Raw genomic sequence first — 23,684 nt, forward strand, 5'->3', positions numbered from 1 at the left:
AAATATAACATTAACATATTTATACATTGCCATTATTATAATATGCTTAAAATCAGTCATTTGTCAGAAAAAATGCTTGAGCAAATATATAAAATGAAGAAAATTAATTGGTGTATAAAAATCATATATGTGTAAGCAATAACACTTTTTTAGTAAACTTATATAAAAAATGCTACGCTGAGCCCACCCTGAAACCATAGCAGACGTCTAAACAGTTGGGGGCAAATTTGGATAGAAATATATCCAAGCTTGATACTGTCTGAATTTGGATTTGGGATCAAAATTGACAAAATATAGCTTTCTAACCAAAAATAATTGTGATCAAGAATCTTACATATATCTATTGCTTAAGACTGGGCAATTGAAGAATTCTTCTTGAAAATTTTCAAAAATTTGAAATTTGAAAAATCAACTCCTTAAAAAAAAAATTCCAACAATCGAATTCCCCTTGTTGCAATATTGCCCCCAAACTCAATCTCAGCCTTCCCTTTGTGATATGGAACCTTGTGGTACAATGTCAGAGAGATCCATACACTTATACACAAGTTTTTTTCCAAAAACTACTTGTTTTTGGCCCTTTTTGGCACCATAACCCCCAACTTTCTACTTGCTGTATTTAACGTTGTGGTACATGTGTACAACATCAGAGTAATCAAAATACTTATACACAAGTAATTATCCTTAAACTAGAAATATGCTTGTTTTGAGCACCTTTTGGGCCCCTTATTTCTAAACTGTTGGTAACATCATCCCCAAAAATAAATACCAACCTTCCTTTTAGGGCAATTAAGGTATTAAACCTTCTTATAAAATTCCGGAGATGCATTCACTTTAACTATTAAAGTTATTGTCAGGAAACTAAATGTGTCTGCAGAGATGACACAGACAACATTATAGCGTTATACGAACCCAAAACATTTTTTTCCAATCCTATAAACATGATTTCTTCATTTTAATGATAAATTCAAGTACAATCATCAAGTGTATATGTTCATGGTATAATGCTGAGAACTATGTAAAAAGAATATCATAAATATAATGTAGAGAGATGTTTCTGTGTAACAAGAATAACATTATTAAATGAATCTTGTAAGATGCAACGTTTTAAGACTACAAACATGTACATAAGAGTATAAAATTAAATTGTATATGAAAATAGCAACATCCAATATGTTCTACATGTTCTATGTTTATCTGACCAGCATAATTCTCTTGAAAATCTTATTGATCTTGCATTTTTATTTACTGAATTTTCATTTTATTTGTTTTTTTTATTTTTTTTTAAATTGCATACAAATGTTAATTATTTTGTTTGGACTTTTATATAATAAAGGCCACAACAAAATAATATCATTTCCAATATTTCAATAGATCATTGTCAAAGCCTATTCCTATGTGACTGCATCATTTAAGCATCTCTTGTTTTAAATTCTTGATTACAATTCTCACCAATTTTCTAGAATTCAAAATTATTCTGGAGTCAAAAAATACCTTGTTTAAATCTCTCCAATAAAGCATCAGAAATAGATCTCCCACTTTGACACATATCTTAAGCTTTACACCTGGATAAAAAAAGTTTTAGATTGTGTGGGACAAATTGAATATTTATCTGACAAAAATTTTCTTAGAAAAAAACAGTATTATGGTTTTGTCAATTCATCTGTCAACTATATTATTGATATGCACATCGAAGGCACATTTTCCATCAAATATTTGTCAATCAAGGACAACAATTCCTGAATTTAAAGAGTTAAAATCATAAAGTCACCAACAACTCAGGGTTTAAAAAGCCTTCATTTCATGATTCATAAGTGATAATATTGAAACAACTGAAGCAGCTCACTCATTTAATCCTTAATCAATCTATTTGCAGAGAAGCAGGGTTTTCCAACAGAATAAGGTTACTTTTATTTTGGTTGGTTAATGAAAATCATCAATTTGATATCAAACTTGAACCTCATTTTGACATTAGTATTAGAAACATATAAAATTTTCAAAGGTTTAAATGATTCACAAGTTATTGCACAGAATATTTTCATAATCATGGAGCCATCCACCCTTACCTCAACCGTGTATAACCTAAAATCAGTAACCATTTTTATATAAGATTTATATTTTCAATATGGAGGTTAAACGATATTTTGTTATACTTTTGTGTCTATATGTTTCAACTAATCAGTTGAATCATCATCTGGGGTATCTTCTCTTGAAGAACACTGGTCAAATTTTTCATTGCAGATATTTAAATCATTGAATACACATCCTGGAATATGTTTCCGGGTACTCCTTCTCATCTCAATTATTTCCATCATGTCATCAGTGATAGGAAGAAAGGTGTTTCTCTCTGATTTAGATAGAATCTCAACAGTTTTCAAAAATAATGATACAACAGGACAATCATCATCAGAAAGGGAAATATCCCCAAGGTGAGCATACTTTGCTGTTATAGGTTTAGAGTGATTTTGGTGATTAAATCCTAGCTCCCTTGTAATATTACTTCCACAAATCATCATCATTTGATGCATTTCAACTGGCCAATCTATCTGTCCAACATACACCTGTAACAACAAAAATTATCTGTAAAAATATGATTGTTAGAATTAAGCTAAACAAATTATGATCTTAAATGTATTCAGTCGCTAAAACATTAAATTCCTTGAATATTTTTAGTTGATTTTAGTCCAATCAACTTGAATCTTATAATTAGTAAACATGTTCCCTATGATATGATCTTTCTAATTTAATGCCAAATTAGAGATTTTATCCCACATTCACGGTCCACTGAACATAGACACAAGTCCACTGAACATAGACACAAAATGATAGCTCAGATGGGGGCTTCCATGTACTTGGGACACATTCTTGTTTAATATATGTCTTTTGATTGAATTAGGCCATTTCAATTGATACTTTAATGTGTTTCTTTCTATGTTTTGATGTAACACTATTGTTTCAGGCTTGGTGAAGGTTTGCGTTTAAAACCCCTGCTTTTGTTAGTTTCTGATATAAGTCAAGAACCTGCAGCTGATGTTCAGTGGTTGTCGTTTCCTTATATGGTTCATGAGTACTAGCATTTTTAGCTTCTTGTTTTTTATATTTATTGCTTCGCATCATGGTGTAGAGCTATTAGTTTCAGTCGAAATACACACCATCTTGAATAAATTACTTATCACACATAGATTCTGACTGGTAGCATTATAATGAGGCTGAGATACAACAACAGCTTTTGACTTAGGTGGTATGGGAGTCTAAAATAAAAATGATTGAATTTGTTCATACTTTGCCAAAACGTAGTATAATCTATTGATATATGTTGAAATATATAACAAGAGGCTCTCAAGAGCCTGAATCGCTCACCTTAATTTTTTTGGTTAAATCTCTCATCAATGATTATTTTAGCCTTCAATTTATTTAAATGTTCTTTGAATTGTCCTATTTTCTTCAAAAGCAAAAACAAATCATTTTCTCCTATGTTCTATTTTAGCCATAGGAGCTATGTTTCTTGACATATAAGGAAATAAAATATAAAATTTATACTAGATACTCTGAAACTCATTTAGTCTAAGTTTGGCTGAAATTGATACAGCAGTTTCAAAGGAGAAGATTTTTTAAAGTAAGTCAACATGATGAACTAATTGTGAAAAAAGTCTTTAAAGGGCAATAACTCCTTAAAGGGTCAACTGACCATTTTGGTCATGTTGACTTATTTGTAGATCTTACTTTGCTGAACATTATTGCTGTTTACAATTTATCTCTATCTATAATAATATTCAAGATAATAACCAAAAACAGCAAAATTTCCTCAAAATTACCAATTCAGGGGCAGCAATCCAACAACCTATTGACCGATTCATCTGAAAATTTCAGGGCAGATAGTTCTTGACCTGATAAACATTTTTATCCCATGTCAGATTTCCTCAAAATGCTTTGGTTTTTGAGTTATAAGCCAAAAACTGCATTTTACCCCTATGTTCTATTTTTAGTGGTGGCGGCCATCTTGGTTGGTTGACCAGGTCACGCCACACATTTTTTAAACTAGATACCCCAAAGATGATTGTGGCCAAGTTTGGATTAATTTGGCAAAGTAGTTTCAGAGGAGAAGATTTTTGTAAAAGATTACTTTAATTTACGAAAAATGGTTAAAAATTGACTATAAAGGGCAATAACTCCTAAACGGGTCAACTGACCATTTTGGTCATGTTGACTTATTTGTAGATCTTACTTTGCTGACCATTATTGCTGTTTACAGTTTATCTCTATCTATAATAATATTTAAGATAATAACCAAAAACAGCAAAATTTCCTCAAAATTACCAATTCAGGGGCAGCAACCCAACAACCGATTGACCGATTCATCTGAAAATTTAAGGGCAGATAGATCTTGACCTGATAAACATTTTTATCCCATGTCAGATTTCCTCAAAATGCTTTGGTTTTTGAGTTATAAGCCAAAAACTGCATTTTACCCCTTTGTTCTATTTTTAGTGGTGGCGGCCATCTTGGTTGGTTGACCAGGTCACGCCACACATTTTTTAAACTAGATACCCCAAAGATGATTGTGGCCAAGTTTGGATTAATTTGGCCAAGTAGTTTCAGAGGAGAAGATTTTTGTAAAAGATTACTTTAATTAACGAAAAATGGTTAAAAATTGACTACAAAGGGCAATTACTCCTAAACGGGTCAACTGACCATTTTGGTCATGTTGACTTATTTGTAGATCTTTCTTTGCTGAACATTATTGCTATTTACAGTTTATCTCTAACTATAATAATATTCAAGATAATAACCAAAAACAGCAAAATTTCTTCAAAATTACCAATTCAGGGGCAGCAACCCAACAACCGATTGACCGATTCTTTTGAAAATTTCAGGGCAGATAGATCTTGACCTGATAAACATTTTTACCCCATGTCAGATTTGCTCTAAATGCTTTGGTTTTTGAGTTATAAGCCAAAAACTGCATTTTACCCCTATGTTCTATTTTTAGCAGTGGCGGCCATCTTGGTTGGCTGACCGGGTCACGCCACACATTTTTTAAACTAGATACCCCAATGATGATTGTGGCCAAGTTTGGTTTGATTTGGCCCAGTAGTTTCAGAGGAGAAGATTTTTGTAAAAGTTAACGACGACGGACGACGACGGACGACGACGGACGACGGACGCCAAGTGATGAGAAAAGCTCACTTGGCCCTTCGGGCCAGGTGAGCTAAAAAAGCATCAGGTTTAAAATTTAATACGCCAAAAACGCGCCTTGTCCACACAAGACTCACCAGTGACGCCCAGATATGAAAGATCGAAAGTGAAAAAAGTACAAAGTTGTACAGCACTGAAAATCAAAAGTTGAAAAGGTTTCGCAAAATACAGCATTGTTTTTATGCCCGGGATAAGAACATTCTTATTATATAGAACAATTCATGCTATTGCAAACAGTAAATTTTATCAAATGAATATGAAAGAGATATACACAAAGAAACTAAAGTATTAACTAATTACAGAAAACTTAACCTGAATACATACAGTCAGGGGTACTACTTGTACAAGTGTATTTTATTTACTTGAAGAAGTAAAAAAAAATATACACATATAAGTAAATTTGTAGGATACTTATACAAGTGAATTTTATTTACCTGTATAGGTAAAAAAAAAATTGGCTGAGTTATGTCCCTTCCGCATTCAGATTTTTTTACTTGTATAGGTAAAAAAATCATGTTTTTTTCTTTTCTTGAATTCTGAAGATTTCTTTGCTCTAATAGAATTTTAAATTGTGTACCCTTTGCAGATGTCTTTACTAATCATTCAAGTGTAATTTCATGGACAATGAAAGTCCCATTTGTCTGTTATCTTCTTAACACTGCTCATTTACAAGCCCCAAAGGAGCAATTTTTGATTGCCTTGCGCAAATATACAAGATCTTTGCTCAATCAGTTTCTTTGATGAATTAATGAGATGAAACATTGAACTTTAATGAAAAAATTTGAGCAAACCTGGGGAAAATCTTTAAAGGCATGATTTTACATCTCAAAACTTGAGGATTTTTGTGGGATTGTAAGAAAAATTTACTTGTACAAGTAAATTTTTCAGAAAATTAAGGGGAGATTATTCAAACATTATTTATTTACTTATATGTGTATATTTTTTTTCACTTCTTCAAGTAAATAAAATACACTTGTACAAGTTCTACCCCTGACTGACATAACGCCTAGATATAAAAGATCGAACGTGAAAAATGTACAAAGTTGTACAACACTGAAGATCAAAAGTTGAAAAGGTTTTGACAAATAAGGCATTGTTTTTATGCACGGGATAAGAACATCCTTATTATATAGAATACTTAATGCTATTGCAAACAGTAAATTTTAACAAATGAATATGAAAGAGATATACATAATGAAACTGAAATATTAACTAATTACAGAAAACTAAACCAAAGTTAATCACAAAATAGACACACATCCGAATCAGTCCCAGGCGTCAACTAGTTAAAAAAATTGTGACGTCACATACGACGGCGAAAAGGCAGAAACATTATGCCACATTTGAATTTATGAAATTTAGAAACAGCATGACGTCACATATGAAAAACTATCATTCAAAAATGAGATAGAATTAGGATTGATTTAGAACTAAATACTGATAATTCATTTAAACAAAATGCATATTGCAATACTTATTAATAGCAATTAACTGTAATATATATATATATATATGTCCAGTTTGTTATGAATCCAACTTCAAACGTAAATAATCGTACAAAATTTAATATAATTAATAAAGAGGAGGTGATTAATTTTTCTATACGTCATACCTAAATATATAATAAGAAGACGTTAACACATTTGACAAAATCTGATGAGAATTACAAATATAACATTAAACATGTAAACTAAATACATGAATTTGGGATAAACAAGTACAGAAACACGTCTTATAGTAATGCAAATTCTTACTTTGCTGATCATTTTTGCTGTTTACAGTTTATCTTTATCTATAATAATATTCAAGATAATTACCAAAAACTGCAAAATTTCCTTAAAATTACCAATTAAGGGGGCTCCTGGGTATAAATGATTTTTTTTTTCTAATATAGGATTTCACTATATTTTTATAAATGATCTTTATCATATACTTAAAAGAAAAATGAAATAAAAAAATGGGGTCACCGTTCATTTAAGCTAAAATCTGCCTCTGGAGGAAGCATACATATTTGTTAATGTACTTTTTTTCTGTTGAACTAATAGGAGAAAAAGAGGAAATATCGAAATAAAAAAAAATAACCTAATATAAGAAATCGCTTAAATTTTACAATTATTTAGTTTATGTACAGCTTATTTGAAAACAATCATAAAAAATATAGGTCATCGATGAGTTAAAAAAGATATTTCAAATTTAAGGCCAAAAAAATGGCATTTTTGCACCAAAGGGAGATAATTTGGAGCCTTTTCAAATTTTAAAGTCATCTGGGGCCAAACCAAATCATTTTTTTTGGGTTGTTTTTTGTACCATATCATAAAGTAACAACTAATAGTGTTATAAATAAAATTTGTAATGGAAAAAATTAAGGTTTAATTTTTTGCTAAAATTTTTGTACCCACGAGCCACCTTAAGTGGCAGCAACCCAACAATGGGTTGTTTGATTCATCTGAAAATTTCAAGGCTGATAGATCTTGACCTGATAAACAGTTATACCCCATGTCACATTTGCTCTAAATGCTTTCGTTTTTGAGATATAAGCCAAAAACTGCATTAGACACCTATGTTCTATTTTTAGCCATGGCGGCCATCTTGGATGGTTGGCCGGGTAAAAAAACACAAACTTTATACTACATACATTAATGATGATTGTGGCCAAGTTTGGTTTAATTTGGCCCAGTAGTTTCAGGAGAAGATTTTTGTAAAAGTTAACGCCGGACGACAGACGACGGACGACAAGTGATGAGCTAATAAAAATGATAGGTCACCGCCCATTTTCTCCAGCTACAGGATGCGACAAAATGACACATTTTGTAAGGATTATACAAAAATAACACCATGATTTTGTGGTTAGAAACTAAACAAAATGATATCAAATTTTGCTAACTAAATATAAAATCTGGACCTTTAGTTCACTGTTTTTTACAATCCATGATGGAGGAAAGACACCCATACCACCGTTTATAAATGAGATAAAGAATTACAGACTTTTCTTGTCCAGGATAAGATATTGAATGCCGGAAAAATTAACTATGTGTTTTTCAGTTCAGATCATTATTTCATGTTACTGTTATTATGCATACATTTCACAGATAAATTCAATATTGAAAAATAAATTATTAAGACGTGTTTAATTGCTTTGTTACTCTACAATTTTTTGCACGATTTGCTTTGATAAAAAAAGTTCCTGTACAATGTTTACAAAAATGCATTATCTGTATTTTAAAACTTCTGATAATATAGGCAGACCTGGGCAAAGTAAAAAAAATAAATTTCAACATTGTTTTAGTCCATTTTCTTTTGTAGTATCTTGATACATATACACTTAAGTTAATTATCAAAAATGATATAAAAAAGTATAAAAACCAAAAAGTTCTAAAACTTTATTAACATATATATTTATATACCTATATAAAGTTATTTTCTTCAAAACGATAGGTCATTCTTTCTCAAAATTAACCTGGACGATACCATTTTTCAATACAATGTGCTCCAAGGCATAAAATCAGATTGAGTGATTCCCCGCTTCATTGGTTAATTTGAAACTCGTGGGATTTTTTCTATGTCTGTCTGCTATTGAGGGTTATTGTTGTTGCATAACTTTAAATCATATGCATAATTTAAATTAAAATAAATGCTTCATCGTAAAAATTACCTATAACAACCCTTCAGCCAAAATGGGGTCTTCCATATTATCGTTTCGAGTTGTCTCCCTTCTGGAAGTATTCGTCAAGAAAAATGAACTCATTGATGCCGATAAACGTCGTATTATATTAAGAACGACCTCAATTTAAACAGAGGAGTGTGTACGGAAAGGAGTCATGCCCTCTAACCAAAAGGAACTTCAATATTTAAAGAGTAAGAAATGGGGTTCCTCCTAAACTGGTCCACCGTTCTATATATAGCTTCGCACCAAGGGTCAGTGTAGCGATAAGTGAACACAACAGGGGCCCAGTTAAGGGTTCCTCCTAGAATTACGGTGATAAGATACGGAATCAAGTTAACTCGTATCACAGCAACTTGTACCAAAAAAAGTTAACATGTACCACTGGGAAGTCGTACCATTCAGAAAAATATATTAAAAAATATGATGTTTTATTGGTTTTTGTCTGTAAACTTAATAAAAATTAAAGTTGAATTACTTGAGTTTTGAACAGGATTTTAATGAAAACTTAGACAAAAATAAAGAATGTTTTTAAGCATTATTGTTTTAACTGATCTTTCAAACTAGAACAAAGGCGGATCCAGGCCCCCTGCCTTTTCGTGGGAAAAATTTGGTTGATTATAAAGGGAATCATTGAAGCATGTCTGGAGCAGGCCCCCTCTTAGGACAGTCAGCGGGCCCCACTTAGGAAAAGTTCTGGATCCACCACTGTAGAACTGATTTCAGAAGAAAGTTAAAACATTGCTTTAAGGAGGCTAAAGGGTATAAGATTTTCAGAAAAATATCAAACATTTATTTTTCATTACAAATTTCATTAATTGCCTTTAGTAGTTGTTACTTAATCATATGGTTAAAAAAATATTCCAAAAAATCAATTCGTTTTGGCCCCAGGTGACTTTTAAAATGTATATATCATTGAAAAAGCTCCAAATTATCTCCCTTTGGTGCAAAAATGCCATTTTTTTGCTTTAAAATTGAAATATCTTTTTTAACTCATCGGTGACCTATATTTTTTAATATAATTTCCATATAAGCTGTACTTAAACTAAATTATTTTAAAATTTGAGCGATTTCTGTAATAAATTTCATTTTTTATTTCGATATTACCTTTCATTTCTCCTATCACTTCAACAGAAAATCCCCACCTTTACAAAAATGTATGCTTCTTCGGAAGGCAGATTGTGAGCGCAATTGAACGGTGACCCCACTTTTTTTATTTCATTTTTCTATTAACTATAAGATAAAGTTCATTTACAGAAAAATATAGAGAAATCCTATATAAATGATTTAGACCCGCGAACCCCCTTAACTGTACCTTAAATTGAATATATATATATATATATATATAAGTACGTCTGAGTCAGTGACAACCCTACAACAGATGTATCCATCGGATCGCCATCAATGATGGTGATACATGGCTGTGTACATAATGTATATACAACTCGTCTAAACATCAACCCAACAATGTTAGATCTGTAAATTTGCTTCTGCAAATTTTTGGTTCTTCCCTCGCCGGGATTCGAACCCATGCTACTGTGATATCGTGACACCAAATCGCCTGCACTGCAGCCGTCCCGCTAGACCACACGAATAATTATCACCGAGAGCCCAGGTGGTCGTGTGGTCTAGCGGGACGGCTGCAGTGCAGGCGATTTGGTGTCACGATATCACAGTAGCATGGGTTCGAATCCCGGCGAGGGAAGAACCAAAAATTTGCGGAAGCAAATTTACAGATCTAACATTGTTGGGTTGATGTTTAGACGAGTTGTATATACATTATGTACACAGCCATGTATCACCATCATTGATGGCGATCCGATGGATACATCTGTTGTAGGGTTGTCACTGACTCAGACGTACTTATGAATATAATTATTTTCTGTGACTGTATCTTACATTAATTTGTAGGATCCTTTACTATAGATAATTTAGCTGATCTGTAACAATAACATCTTCATGCCTTATATATCATGTACTGTAGTACGCCGCTAGATTAAAACTGACGTGGAAAGGTAACATATGGCCACCGAAAGCTCTTTTTTTGAGAGCCCAGGTGGTCGTGTGGTCTAGCGGGACGGCTGCAGTGCAGGCGATTTGGTGTCACGATATCACAGTAGCATGGGTTCGAATCCCGGCGAGGGAAGAACCAAAAATTTGCGGAAGCAAATTTACAGATCTAACATTGTTGGGTTGATGTTTAGACGAGTTGTATATATATATATATATATATCCAATTTAAGTTAATTAAAGCTGTAATCCATGATCACAAATTGAAGATTTTTGTAAAAGATATATAAAATTTATGAAAAATGGTTAAAATTGACTATGAAGGGCAATACATTTGTAACTCCTATAGGGGTCAACTGACCATTTTGGTCATGTTGACTTATTTGTAAATCTAACTTTGCTGAACATTATCATGATTATTGATGTTTACAGTTTATCCATTTTGTCTATCTATAATAATATTCAAGATAAAAACCAAAAACAGCAAAATTTTCTTGAAATTGCAAATTCATTTGAAAAATTCAGGGCAGATATATCTTCACCTGAAAAACAATTTGACTTATGTCAGATTTGCTCTAAATGCTTTGGTTTTTGAGTTATAAGCCAAAAACTGCATTTTACCCCTATGTTCTATTTTTAGCCATGGCGGCCATCTTGGATGGTTGGCCGGGTAAAAAAACACAAACTTTATACTTCATACATTAATGATGATTGTGGCCAAGTTTGGTTTTGGCCCACTAGTTTCAGGTGAAGATTTTTGTAAAAGTTAACGCCGGACGACAAACAACGGACGATGGACGCCAAGTGATGAGAAAAGCTCACTTAGCCCTTCTGTTGAGTAGTTTCAGAGGAGTTGAGATGACAAACTGTTGCAGTAGAACATTAAAGTAAGTAAGTTCAAAGGGGCATAACTCCTAGAAAAAAAAATAATCGCAATTTCCAGTTGATATGCACAACTTAGTAACATAGTATTTCCTTATTATCTGAAAAGGTTTCGTGAAATTCTGTTGTGTGGTTTGAGAGGAGTTGCGATGACAAACTGTTGCAGTAGTACATTAAAGTAAATAAGTTCAAAGTGGCGTAACTCCTAGAAAAAAAATTGAATAGCAATTTCCCGTCGAAATGCACAACTAAATAGAATGTCCTTATTATCTGAAAAGGTTTCCTGAAATTCTGTTGTGTGGTTTAAGAGGAGTTGCGATGACAAGAAACAGGACTGACGGATGGATGGACGGACGGACGGACTAACGGACGGACAGGTCAAAAACATTATACCCTCTGCAACTCGTTGCGTGGGGTATAAAAATAAATAAATATCCCGTAAGAATTTCTGTACATAATAAATTGTGCTTATAGATACAATAATATTTTATGCTAGTTGTGACAATAAATATAGATGTAAAAACAAATGAAAAATTGAATTATAAAAATAATACATTAAATACATTCCACATGGCATCAAAGTGTTTTTGTCTCTTATTTTTGACTGCCATTATTTTTTCTAAATTGTATATATATTTTAACTTTTCTCTTTTAAAAAACATCTACTGTTGTATATATATTGTTTCATGTATAGAAAAATCAAATTATTATAACTCCCAAAATCAATCCCAACCTTCCTTTTGAAGTCATAAACCTTGTGTCAACATTTTGTAGTTTTCTATTGATTTACAGTTAAGTTATAGTGCGAAAACAAAGAAAATGCTTATTTGGGATCTTTTTTTGGCCCCTAATTCCTAAACTGTTGGGACCAAAACACCTAAAACCATTCCCAACCTTCCTTTTATGGTCATAAACCTTGTGTTTAAATTTCAATGATTTCTATTCACTTTTACTAAAGTTAGAGTACTAGCGCGAAAACCAAATGTCTTCGAACAACAACATAACGCGAACGTGATACATATATGACCAAGAAAATTTCAATTTTTGCGGTTTAATAAAATCTTGAAAACATCACATCAAGATTAAATCTTTATATCTGGTTTAAAGTGTTGCTAGACAATGTAGACTTGCTAGAGGAAATGAACATAAAATTGACTGCTATCTCTAAGTTTGTAACTCTCTGTTCATGTTGAATTTGGTTATAGCAAATTAGAGAATTCCCTCTTCTAATGCTGACTGCATCCCTCCTATTTTGGATGTTTTACAGTTTTAATAAACATATTAAATGGAAATGTTTTACATGTAAAAAGCCCTGGTGTCTTCTGAATTACACTAAAATAATTTAAAACTTTAGGAAAAACTTACTCACCTGAAACATTCCTCTCGCAGCTACTTTAATGATATAGCAATGAGTTGTTGATCTTCCACCACTTAGTGTATAAAACATTGTTTGATGTATGCTATCTTCAAGATCAGGTTTCGAACACTGCAATATGATGAAGAAATTATGGCTCATCAATAACTAATACAATCAAAATTATCTATTATGAAGCATTGCCCTTCCAGTACAAATGTTAATTTGATTCCCTGAAACCCTATGTTTATCACACAGATTTTTAACTGTTCAAGTAAGTTTATATATAACTAGATGTGTCAAAGCAACATGAATGGCCCTGTCTCAAAAAGATGAAAAATCTGCAATTTGAATAACACATGTGGACACAAACATGATGGCAGTCTCACTTATCAAGAATCAGTTCAAAATATGAAAGGCATTTAATAAACTAAAGGCTCTATTAAACAAAGGCACAGATGGATTCATGACAAAATTGTGTTTTGGTGATGTTGATGTGTTTGTAAATCTTACTGCATGTATACTGAACATATTGCTACTTACAATTTTCTCTATCTATAATTAAAGAACCTTAGTGAGCACGCTCACATACCCCACGTCCCCACATTGTCATTGGAGAAGTTAAATAAGTAAAAGAAAAAAAAATTGTATAAGAAAAATTAATTTCCTGCCAATATGCACAACTAAATAGTATGTCCTTATTATCTACAAAATTTCATGAAATTCTGTTGTGTGGTTTGAGAGGAGTTGCGATGACAAACTGTTGCAAAAGTACATTGAATTTGAAGCAAATAAGTTCAAAGGGGTGTAACTCCTAGAAAAAAAATTGAATCGCAATTTCCCGTCGATATGCACAACTACATAGTATGTCCTTATTATCTGAAAAGGTTTCCTGAAATTCTGTTGTGCGGTTTGAGAGGAGTTGCGATGACAAACTGTTGCAGTAGTACATTAAAGTAAATAAGTTCAAATGGGCATAACTCCTAGAAAAAAAAATTGAATCGCAATTTCCCGTCGATATGCACAAGTACATAGTATGTCCTTATTATCTGAAAAGGTTTCCTGAAATTCTGTTGTGCGGTTTGAGAGGAGTTGCAATGACAAACTGTTGCAGTAGTACATTAAAGTAAATAAGTTCAAATGGGCGTAACTCCTAGAAAAAATAATTGAATCGCAATTTCCCGTCGATATGCACAACTACATAGTATGTCCTTATCATCTGAAAAGGTTTCGTGAAATTCTGTTGTGTGGTTTGAGAGGAGTTGCAATGACAAAATGTTGCAATAGTACATTAAAGTAAATAAGTTCAAAGGGGCGTAACTCCTAGAAAAAAAGTTTCGTGAAATTCTGTTGTGTGGTTTGAGAGGAGTTGTGATGACAAGAAACAGGACTGACGGACGGACGGGTCAAAAACATTATACCCATTAACGAGTTGCGGATATCGACGGGATATCGACGGGAAATTGCAATTCAATTTTTTTTCTAGGAGTAACCCCAATATTTCATTTAGTTTTTGATTTTGGCCCATACATGATTATTTATATGGTCATACCCGTAGACAGGGGGGTCGAAGGGTTCAGACAAAAAAGCACTGTTAAAGTCAACGTTCTTTTCCAATTGTGACTGTTAAAGTTGAGTTCAAGAGTCCAAATAAAGCCCCATGGAAATTCCTGGCTACAGGCCTGAGGGTTTAGGGATGGGAATCTAGATCGTTATCAAGTTTTCAAACAGGAGGGGGTGAGGTGATCCCAGTGACTTCCCCTATATTTCATTTGATTTTTTTTATTGTCTAATACATGAATATATATTGTTGAGGAGTGGCGATCTCATCTGTTTCCAAGTTATCATACAGGAAGGGGTAGGGTGACCCTATGGACTCCCACTATAATTCATTTGATTTGTTATATTGTCCCATACATGAATATATATGGTTTAGGGGTGGGGATCTCAACTGTTTCCTTGTTCTCAAACAGGAGGGGTGGGTTGACCCCCTGGAACTCCACCTATATTTCATTTGATTTGTTATATTGTCCCATACATGAATATATATGGTTTAGGGTGGGGATCTAGACTGTTTCCAAGTTCTCAAACAGGAGGGGTGGGTTGACCCCAGGAACTCCCTATATATTTCATTTGATTTATTATATTGTCCCATACATGAGTACATATGGTTTAGGTGTGGGGATCTCGACTGTTTCCATGTTCTCAAACAGGAGGGTGGGTTGACCTCGGGAACTCCCCCTATATTTCATTTGATTTATTATATTGTCCCATACATGAGTACATATGGTTTAGGGGTGGGGATCCCGACTGTTTCAAAGTTCCCAAACAGGACTCCAGTGATCTCCCCAGAAATTTTGGATAGCATCTCCATTGGCGTGAAAAAAAATTTGTATTTTTTCAATGTAATTTGTAGCATCGTTGCAGGGCTCTATTTCCCTTATGTTATATACGTTATAGTTTAATACAAAATGTATTTCATTGTTTGTATGCTATAGCTAGGCCCTTACTTGGGGAATAAAATATCCTATTCGATCCTATTCTTTTTGTCTATATTGTTGAATTCATAACTGAGAATACAACCTTGACAACAGTTTATGTTTTCTATATTCATTAAAAGTTCTAGTATTATTTTGTTCCTCTTGGGCCAAAAAAAAATATACCCTACCTACCCAGCTAAATGAACGAATGGTTTATTATAGTGTAACCCCTATAAATACAATTGCATTAAATAGGAAAAAACACTGGTTCTTATAAACTAGAGGCTCTTGCCTGTGTCGCTCACCTTGGTATATATGTGAATTAAACAAAAGAAGCAGATGGATTCATGACAAAATTGTGTTTTGGTGATAGTGATGTGTTTGCACATGTACATCTTACTTTACTGAACATTCTTGCTGCTTTATACAATTATCACTATCTATAATGAACTTGGCCCAGTAGTTTCAGTGGAAAAGTAAGGCCTGCAATTGTGTATACTCTATGTCATGTATGTGTATAAGTTATTTTTTAAATGAACTTGTACAATAATTTTCGGCCAAAATAAAAGTTTTATTTATCTTGTTTTATATTCTGAGCCAAAGATAATTGAATAGTTTTAATTCTAAAAATGCATAATTATATGCGAAGTTCGTTTTCTTCGACATTTCGTAATTCTCTACTATCATTAGTATATGTTCAGTGAGTACTTTTAACATGTTAAAGTAACTTTGCTATCATTATTAGATACAATAAAAAAAAAAGGGGTATTCGTATCAAAACAATTATCACCCAAAGGGCAATTAACACCTATTAATCACTCTAAATTGCATCTATTGTCCGACTTGAAGGGATTACAGTTAAATAAAATTTAGGACATGGCTTTGCCATAAAGAAACAAGAAAAATAACATCCTGAAAATAATCTGGAAATAATTATTTGGTTGCGGAAATTATTATAGCGTCACACGGGAAGAAAATAAAGCGGTACCACGACGCTAAAACTGCCTGGGGAGAACACTGCAGGAGGAGTGACCCAGGGGACTCCCCCTGTATTTCATTTCATGATTAGTTATTATACATGAATAAATATGATTTAGGGGTGGGGATCTCGACCGTTTCTAAGTTCTTAAACAGGAGAAGGTGGGGTGATCCTAGGGACTTCCCCATTATTTCATTTGATTACAAGGTCTTCCTTTGAATATCAATGAACCTTTTATTTCTATTTCTTATCTAAAATAATAACTTCAAACTTTATTTCTAAATATTCGGATGTCAGACTAATGGCCATGGGTTGTTGTCAGACTACTGGTGTGTCAGGCTTAGAATATCAGGGATGTCCTAGAATCATAAAATATTGATATTTACATGCTGTATATATATGTAAAATTCATTGAACAAATGCATTGTTATAATAGAGGCCTAGGGTACTCACCATTTCAATGATATTTAAACAGATGCTGGCATCATAGCTTGGATCATCAAGACAAATGTCCACCTGTGGTTTATACTTCACATATCTGCAAGGGGCAGTATATATCTCAAATGGTTTTAAAGGTAGTTCTTGGTGAGCAATAAAACGTCCATCAAAATGTTTCATCAGCATACAGTGGAAAAGATTTCTTCCAAGAGAATGGGAAAAATTGCGTCCAAATGACTCAAATCTTTTTCTGCACTGCTTTATCCTAAAAAGTAATCACCCTCCTTTACTATAGCTATTTGTTGTGAAAGACAAAGTTCTATAATGTTGACAGTCATGTACAGGAAATAATGAACCTCAGTTGGAAATAAGAGCCTGAAGAATATTTTGTGATTTATAAGAAGTTGATAATTACACTTGTTAGTGTTAGCAAGGAGGTTATATAACCTCCCTGGTGTTATATATACTATTTAATTCAAATGTACAAGCTACATATGGTTAGTTAATGGAACTTACATCAAAATATGAAGTAACTGTTTTCAGGATTGGTGACCGAATTCCTTGCAAAAGTAATTAAAACACGTACAGGATCCAATATAAATTAAATGGGGAATATGTCTGTGGGACATTAGATGATGCCCACGCTTGCATATAATATTTTAAAGTAGGGATGTCAACAAGTACTTGAGTACTCGCTCAGACGGCAGAGTACTCGAGTACAATTTGAGTACTTGGATTCTTATTCGTTTGTCCTTTATAAATATTGAGATATATCTCCTTAATACATTTCCCCACACATTAGTTCTCTATCAAATATTCGCCTTAATAATACTAGCAAAAATAATATCTATTACACATATCCTGAGACTTCTATGTGTTACAACTTAGTCACTGACTCATCTACAATAGCAAAATGTGTTTAAGCAGTACTAGCATAGTCCATTGTAGCTAGTGCTTCCAAGAGATTTTTTTGGCAAGCATGACTTGTTGTTACAAAATTTAGAAACAGACTTTCATCTGCAGTTTTGGGTCAGACATATTTCTGAATCAGTAAAAAAATCAAATTACCCTGTGGTGAACCCTATGCAAATGATAAGAAACATTTGTAACAGTGTTTGTACACAATTCCCATATGATGTTCTTCTTAAGCTTTTGGAACAAAGCCATGTTCTAATTCAAATAGAACATGGGCTGCACATGATTGACGTCACAATTGAAATTGCAACATCAGATGAATTTTCAACAACACCAGAGATCAAAATGGACATTTTTGTTGGTGTTGCTAGCTATAAAACCAGGTTCAACCCACCATTTTCTACATTAGAAAATGCCTGTACCAAGTCAGGAATATGACAGTTGTTATCCATTCCTTTGATGTGTTTGGAATTTTGATTTTGCCTTTTGATTTTCCCATGCTCTCGCTATGCTCATTTTAACATGGGTAGTCATTATATTTGTAAACATTCAAGACCTTGCTAACACTTGATATTAAGATATTAACAAGTATAATGCCTACCCATATTAAAATGAGCATAGAGCATGGCAGGATAGCATTATTTCTTAAATTAACACTTTTATGAATTAATAACACACAAGCCATAAACTTATTATTTTTTAATCAAAACTTCTTTGTAAATGGGATTGGTATGAGATCTACATTAACTTTTATGTTATAAAAGATTTGAGTTCCAATATTTTCTTTGACAATTTCTGATTCAAGTTGTATTATAAAACATAAATACATGCATATTAACTCCAAATGGACTTCATTAACATGTTGATGGTTTTATTAGCATGTTTTTGATTTAGTTCTTGAACACACAATTAATAATTTCTAGCATGAAAAGTAATCTAAAAAAAGGGCGGTTCTTTTAACACAAAATAATCAAGGATCAAGTATATTTTTAGCCATACAGTTTGAGTTCTGCAACAATATGTATGTTTTACGATAAGATGTCAAGACAAGCGATGTCATCATATTATAATTAGGTTTATCAAAAGTAATAACCAAATACCACATCCGAACAAAAATAAAACTTTTCACTGGACATTGAAGATTTATCCTAGGACTCCAGTACTCACGAGTATCATGACATGTAAAGAGTACCTGAGTATAAGTTTCAATTTGTGTATGAAAAGGATTAACCTCGTTCTGATTTGTGTCACATGATCAATTGTTCACTCACTGATTCTGGGTAGATTGGACTTATTAAATGTAAGTTTCATAACCATGAAACATTTGGCTTGGGTAAACTAAAGTGAGAGAACAGAAACGAAAAAATCAGCAATTTTTCTAATTGTAGAGAGCATTTAACTTTATAACGGTATAACTGATGCTACCAAAATCAAACTTGATCTGTGTTCTGAAGTTTAATTTGGGACCCTGATCTGGACCAACTTGTAAAAACAGCCAATAATCAAAAATCTAAGTACATTTTTCGATTCAGCATATCAAAGAACCCCAAGGATTCAATTTTTATTAAAATAAAACTTAAGTTTAAGTTTGGACCCTTTGGATCTTAATGAAGACCAATTTGAAAACAGGACCAAAAATTAAGAATCTACATACACAGCAGGACTCACACTACTTCAGAATTATAGGGAGAAGTGACTTCTCTTTTTGAAACTGATAGGGAGAAGTGGTGAGATTTGAAAGAGAAGTGCTTATTCGTGCGGTGCGCTACAATGTTTGGATTTTACTGTAGTATAAACAGTCATTTGTAAATAATGTTCTTTTTATATTGTTCAATTCATATCTGAGTATACAATTAAAGTAACATTTCAAATTAAAAGTTGTTAAAATTTTACTAAGGTCCTTGTGAGAAACTACCAACTAAATATCTAGCACTAAAAAAATTTTTTTTTTTTAAAAAGGTAAAGAAATTATAATATATCAATTACATTTTAATTAAAAACTATCTTGTGTATGAAATTCAGTGTTTCTCATCAAAAGATATATAAAGGTAAGCTGGGTCATACTATATTGATAGCAGTGTAATAGTTTAAGAGTTAAGCAACTTTACAATAGTTTACAACAATCCATATAAATTATAGGGAATTATACATGTTATATTCACCAATCAGTGATGAGTTTAATTAGATGTAACCAAAAGTCTTTGAATGCATGTGGAATGCGTTATTTTTCCTTTTGGGATCAATATTCTTCTGTCAGCTGTTCCATCCTTGCGTTCGTGGTAATTTTTGTAAAAATAGGGATTTCGGTCATAGCTGGTCCGTTTCCCATCCGTAGTTTAGAAATCGGTCAATGGCGGACGGTTGCAAGAAAATTTACAAAAATAAACGATGTTTGACAAGTTATTTGGAAAGGATCATGATGTTTTTAATGCAATAAATGGATTGAACATTTACTGGAGGCAACTGTTATCAGGTTTAAATGAAGTAACAAACTTATTTTGCAGCCGAAAGTTAGGTTGATGTTCGTTTTCAAGTAACAAGCACCGGAACTTTCGGAAGTGCACGAAGTGATAAGAAGTTGTATTTTTATTAAATAACTCATACATGTGATGGACTGTGAAACTCAGATCAGGAGATTTGGAAATTTTGGTCAGGAGATTAGGACTCAGATCAGGAGGTTTTTTATCGACATAAATTTTGTCGTAAATGTAACCATATGAAGTAGAAATTGTGTTTTTTCTACAAATTGTAATATGTTTAAAGTACCCTTATTGCCTTTCTATTTGAATAAAATAAAATATTAAAAAGAATCTGTTTCCTGTTTAGTTTTGTTTTGTTTTTGATAATGATTGTTCACTGCTTGCAAATAAATCATTATATTTATCTATCTTATCTGTATAGATTTTTATTCATGTCTCCATCTCCTTATCATTGGTAAATGTATAGACAAATAAGAAAGAAATAAGCTCTACATGTTTGTTTGCAACATCATAAATTAATTAAAAAAAATAACAAACACTAACAGTAGTACTGCATGGCTTTTAAGCATTATTTGTAGAAAACTTAAAAAGACTTAAAAACATTGTAAAATGTTTTGCTATTTCTAGCTTACACAATAAAATCTTATATATTCTAACATCTACAATTCTCAAACCCAAGGTTTCATAATCCCAATTAAACTAACTAGAAATTTATTAGTCTAAATGTACATATTGTGTATACCAATCACATAATTGATAAACAGATTTATCACATAAACTTCAATTTAATCCTTGAAAGGAGGTCTAGATTGCTAAAATAATTTATAAATTTATATTTTTTTATTTGTCCCAAAAGATTTAAATTCATTTAATCAACATCAGTTTATGATTATTTGATTAACATATTAATCATTTATAGTCTTTTTACTATTTACATTTTTAAAAGCAAAATAACTGAAAACAGGATAAAACAAAGGGAAGTAACAAAAATGTATTTCAATATTCCCAATACACATCGTTTTTATAACACAACGGCAGTTAGCCAGAGGTAAACATTGTTGATTACCAGTATGTTTGACACCCAAGCTGTCAAGTGAAGCCAATTAATTATACATCTTCTTTGATGTACAGGTAAAATTTGACACAGGTGTCAATTACACCCGTACAGGTACAGTAGTAAGAAATGATCAAATATGGCGTCTGATAATTTTCATTCATGAAATATTTCATACACGGGAGTTTTTTCTCCTGAACGGGAGGACGGGAGGAGACCCCTGAAAACGCGAGTTTTGTACTCCCGTCGGGAGGTTCACATGTATGATAACTTGTTACACACTGCAACCAGATGCTCCGCAGGGCGTAGCTTTATACGACCGCAGAGGTTGAACCCTGAACGGTTGGGGCATGTATGGACACAACATTCAAGCTGGATTCAGCTCTAAATTTGGATTGTGATTAAATAGTTGACACAGCATAGGTTTCTGACACAGAATGAATGTGGTCTAATGAACTTAAAATTTTTGTTTTCTCTTAGAGCAATTCACTATGCTGTTGAATATTAATCCTCTCAAAAAAATGTTTGAAGAAATTTTCTTTTTATTTATGAAATTTCAAATGAGAAAAATTGAACCCAATTTTTTTAATAACATCCCCCTTTCCCTTATTCCAAAACTAATCTCAATTAAAATTTCTAATGGAGTTTGCAACAATAACTACTCATTTAAATACATCATAAAATATTAAGATGTAAAAAAACTGCTTGTTATCACTGAATGGTAAAGATTATTTTAATTTATCAGTTGGTAGTAAAAAGTGAATATACATTGTATATTGTATATAACAAAGATTTAAGTTGATTCTGGACAAAGAAAGATAACTCCAATCAAAAAAAATTCTTGCTATTGCACAATATTGTGCAATTAGATATTTCTTGCTTACTATTCTGGACAAAGAAAGATAACTCTAATTAAAAAAAAATTTGCTATTTCACAATATTGTGCAATTAGATATTTCTTGCCATTGCGCAATACTGTGCAATTGAAAAGACTTGCTATTGCACAATACATAATATAATAATTTTAGATCCTGATTTGGACCAACTTGAAAACTGGGCCCATAATCAAAAATCTAAGTACATGTTTGGATTCAGCAGTTCAAAGAACCCCAAGATTTCAATTTTTGTTAAAATCAAACTAAGTTTAATTTTGGACCCTTTGGACTTTAATGTAGAACAATTTGAAAACGGGACCAAAAATGAAGAATCTACATACACAGTTAGATTTGGCATATCAAAGAACCCCTTTTATTCAATTTTTGATGAAATCCATATCAAAGAACCCCTTTTATTCAATTTTTGATGAAATCAAACAAAGTTTAATTTTGGACCAACCTTTCTTTTGTGGTCATAAACCTTGTGTCAAAATTTCATAGATTTCTATTAACTTAAACTAAAGTTATAGTGCGAAAACCAAGAAAATGCTTATTTGGGCCCTTTTTGGCCCCTAATTCCTAAAATGTTGGGACCAAAACACCCCAAATCAATACCAACCTTCCTTTTGTGGTCATAAACCTTGTGTTAAAATTTAATAGATTTCTATTCACTTTTACTAAAGTTAGAGTGCGAAAACTAAAAGTATTCGGACGACGACGACGACGAAGACGACGACGACGACGCCAACGTGATAGCAATATAGGACGAAAAAAATTTAAAATTTTGCGGTCGTATAAAAACAATGCTTCAACCTCTTTTCATAAGATAATGAATCATTTATGTCTGAATTTCTTTAATTATCAATAAAAAGTTGATGTTTCTCATCAACTTGGAAAAAAGTCAAAATGTCCAATGACGGAAGCGAATGAAAGCTAGTATTGTAAACAACAGGGCGACTTGTCTTCGCTTTTGGGGGTCGGGGAAGGCGAAGTGACGGTCGGGAAAGCGACTTCTTTACCCAAGTCGCCTGGTAGCGTGAGCCCTGCACAGTTAGATTCGGCATATCAAAGAACCCTAATAATTCAATTGTTAATGCAATCAAACAAAGTTTAGTTTAGGACCCTTTGGGCCCCTTATTCCCAAACTGTTGGGACCAAAACTCCCAAAATCAATCCCAACCTTCCTTTTATGGTCATAAACCTTGATTTCTATTCATTTATACTAAAGTTATTGAGCAAAAACCAAGAATAATGCTTATTTGGGCCCTTTTTGGCCCCTTATTCCTAAGGTAGCAATACACAGAATTAGGAAAAAAACTTAAAATTGACACTCATAAATTTTTAACACCCTCTTTCCCCTCCT

General features: G+C 32.5%; 1 protein-coding gene across 1 annotated transcript; it reads right to left on the reverse strand.

Moving 5' to 3' along the window:
• Window positions 1-2,171: 2,171 nt before the first annotated feature.
• On the reverse strand, window positions 2,172-17,256 carry LOC134702006 (uncharacterized). Its single transcript, XM_063563115.1, has 3 exons — window positions 17,013-17,256; window positions 13,116-13,232; window positions 2,172-2,558 (listed from the first exon to the last, which is right to left on the reverse strand). Exons 1-3 carry the CDS (start codon window positions 17,181-17,183, stop codon window positions 2,172-2,174), a joined length of 675 nt encoding a protein of 224 aa, XP_063419185.1. The 5' UTR covers window positions 17,184-17,256.
• Window positions 17,257-23,684: the final 6,428 nt, after the last annotated feature.

Source organism: Mytilus trossulus, unplaced genomic scaffold (genome assembly GCF_036588685.1).
Source record: "Mytilus trossulus isolate FHL-02 unplaced genomic scaffold, PNRI_Mtr1.1.1.hap1 h1tg000373l__unscaffolded, whole genome shotgun sequence".
NCBI lineage: Eukaryota > Metazoa > Mollusca > Bivalvia > Mytilida > Mytilidae > Mytilus > Mytilus trossulus.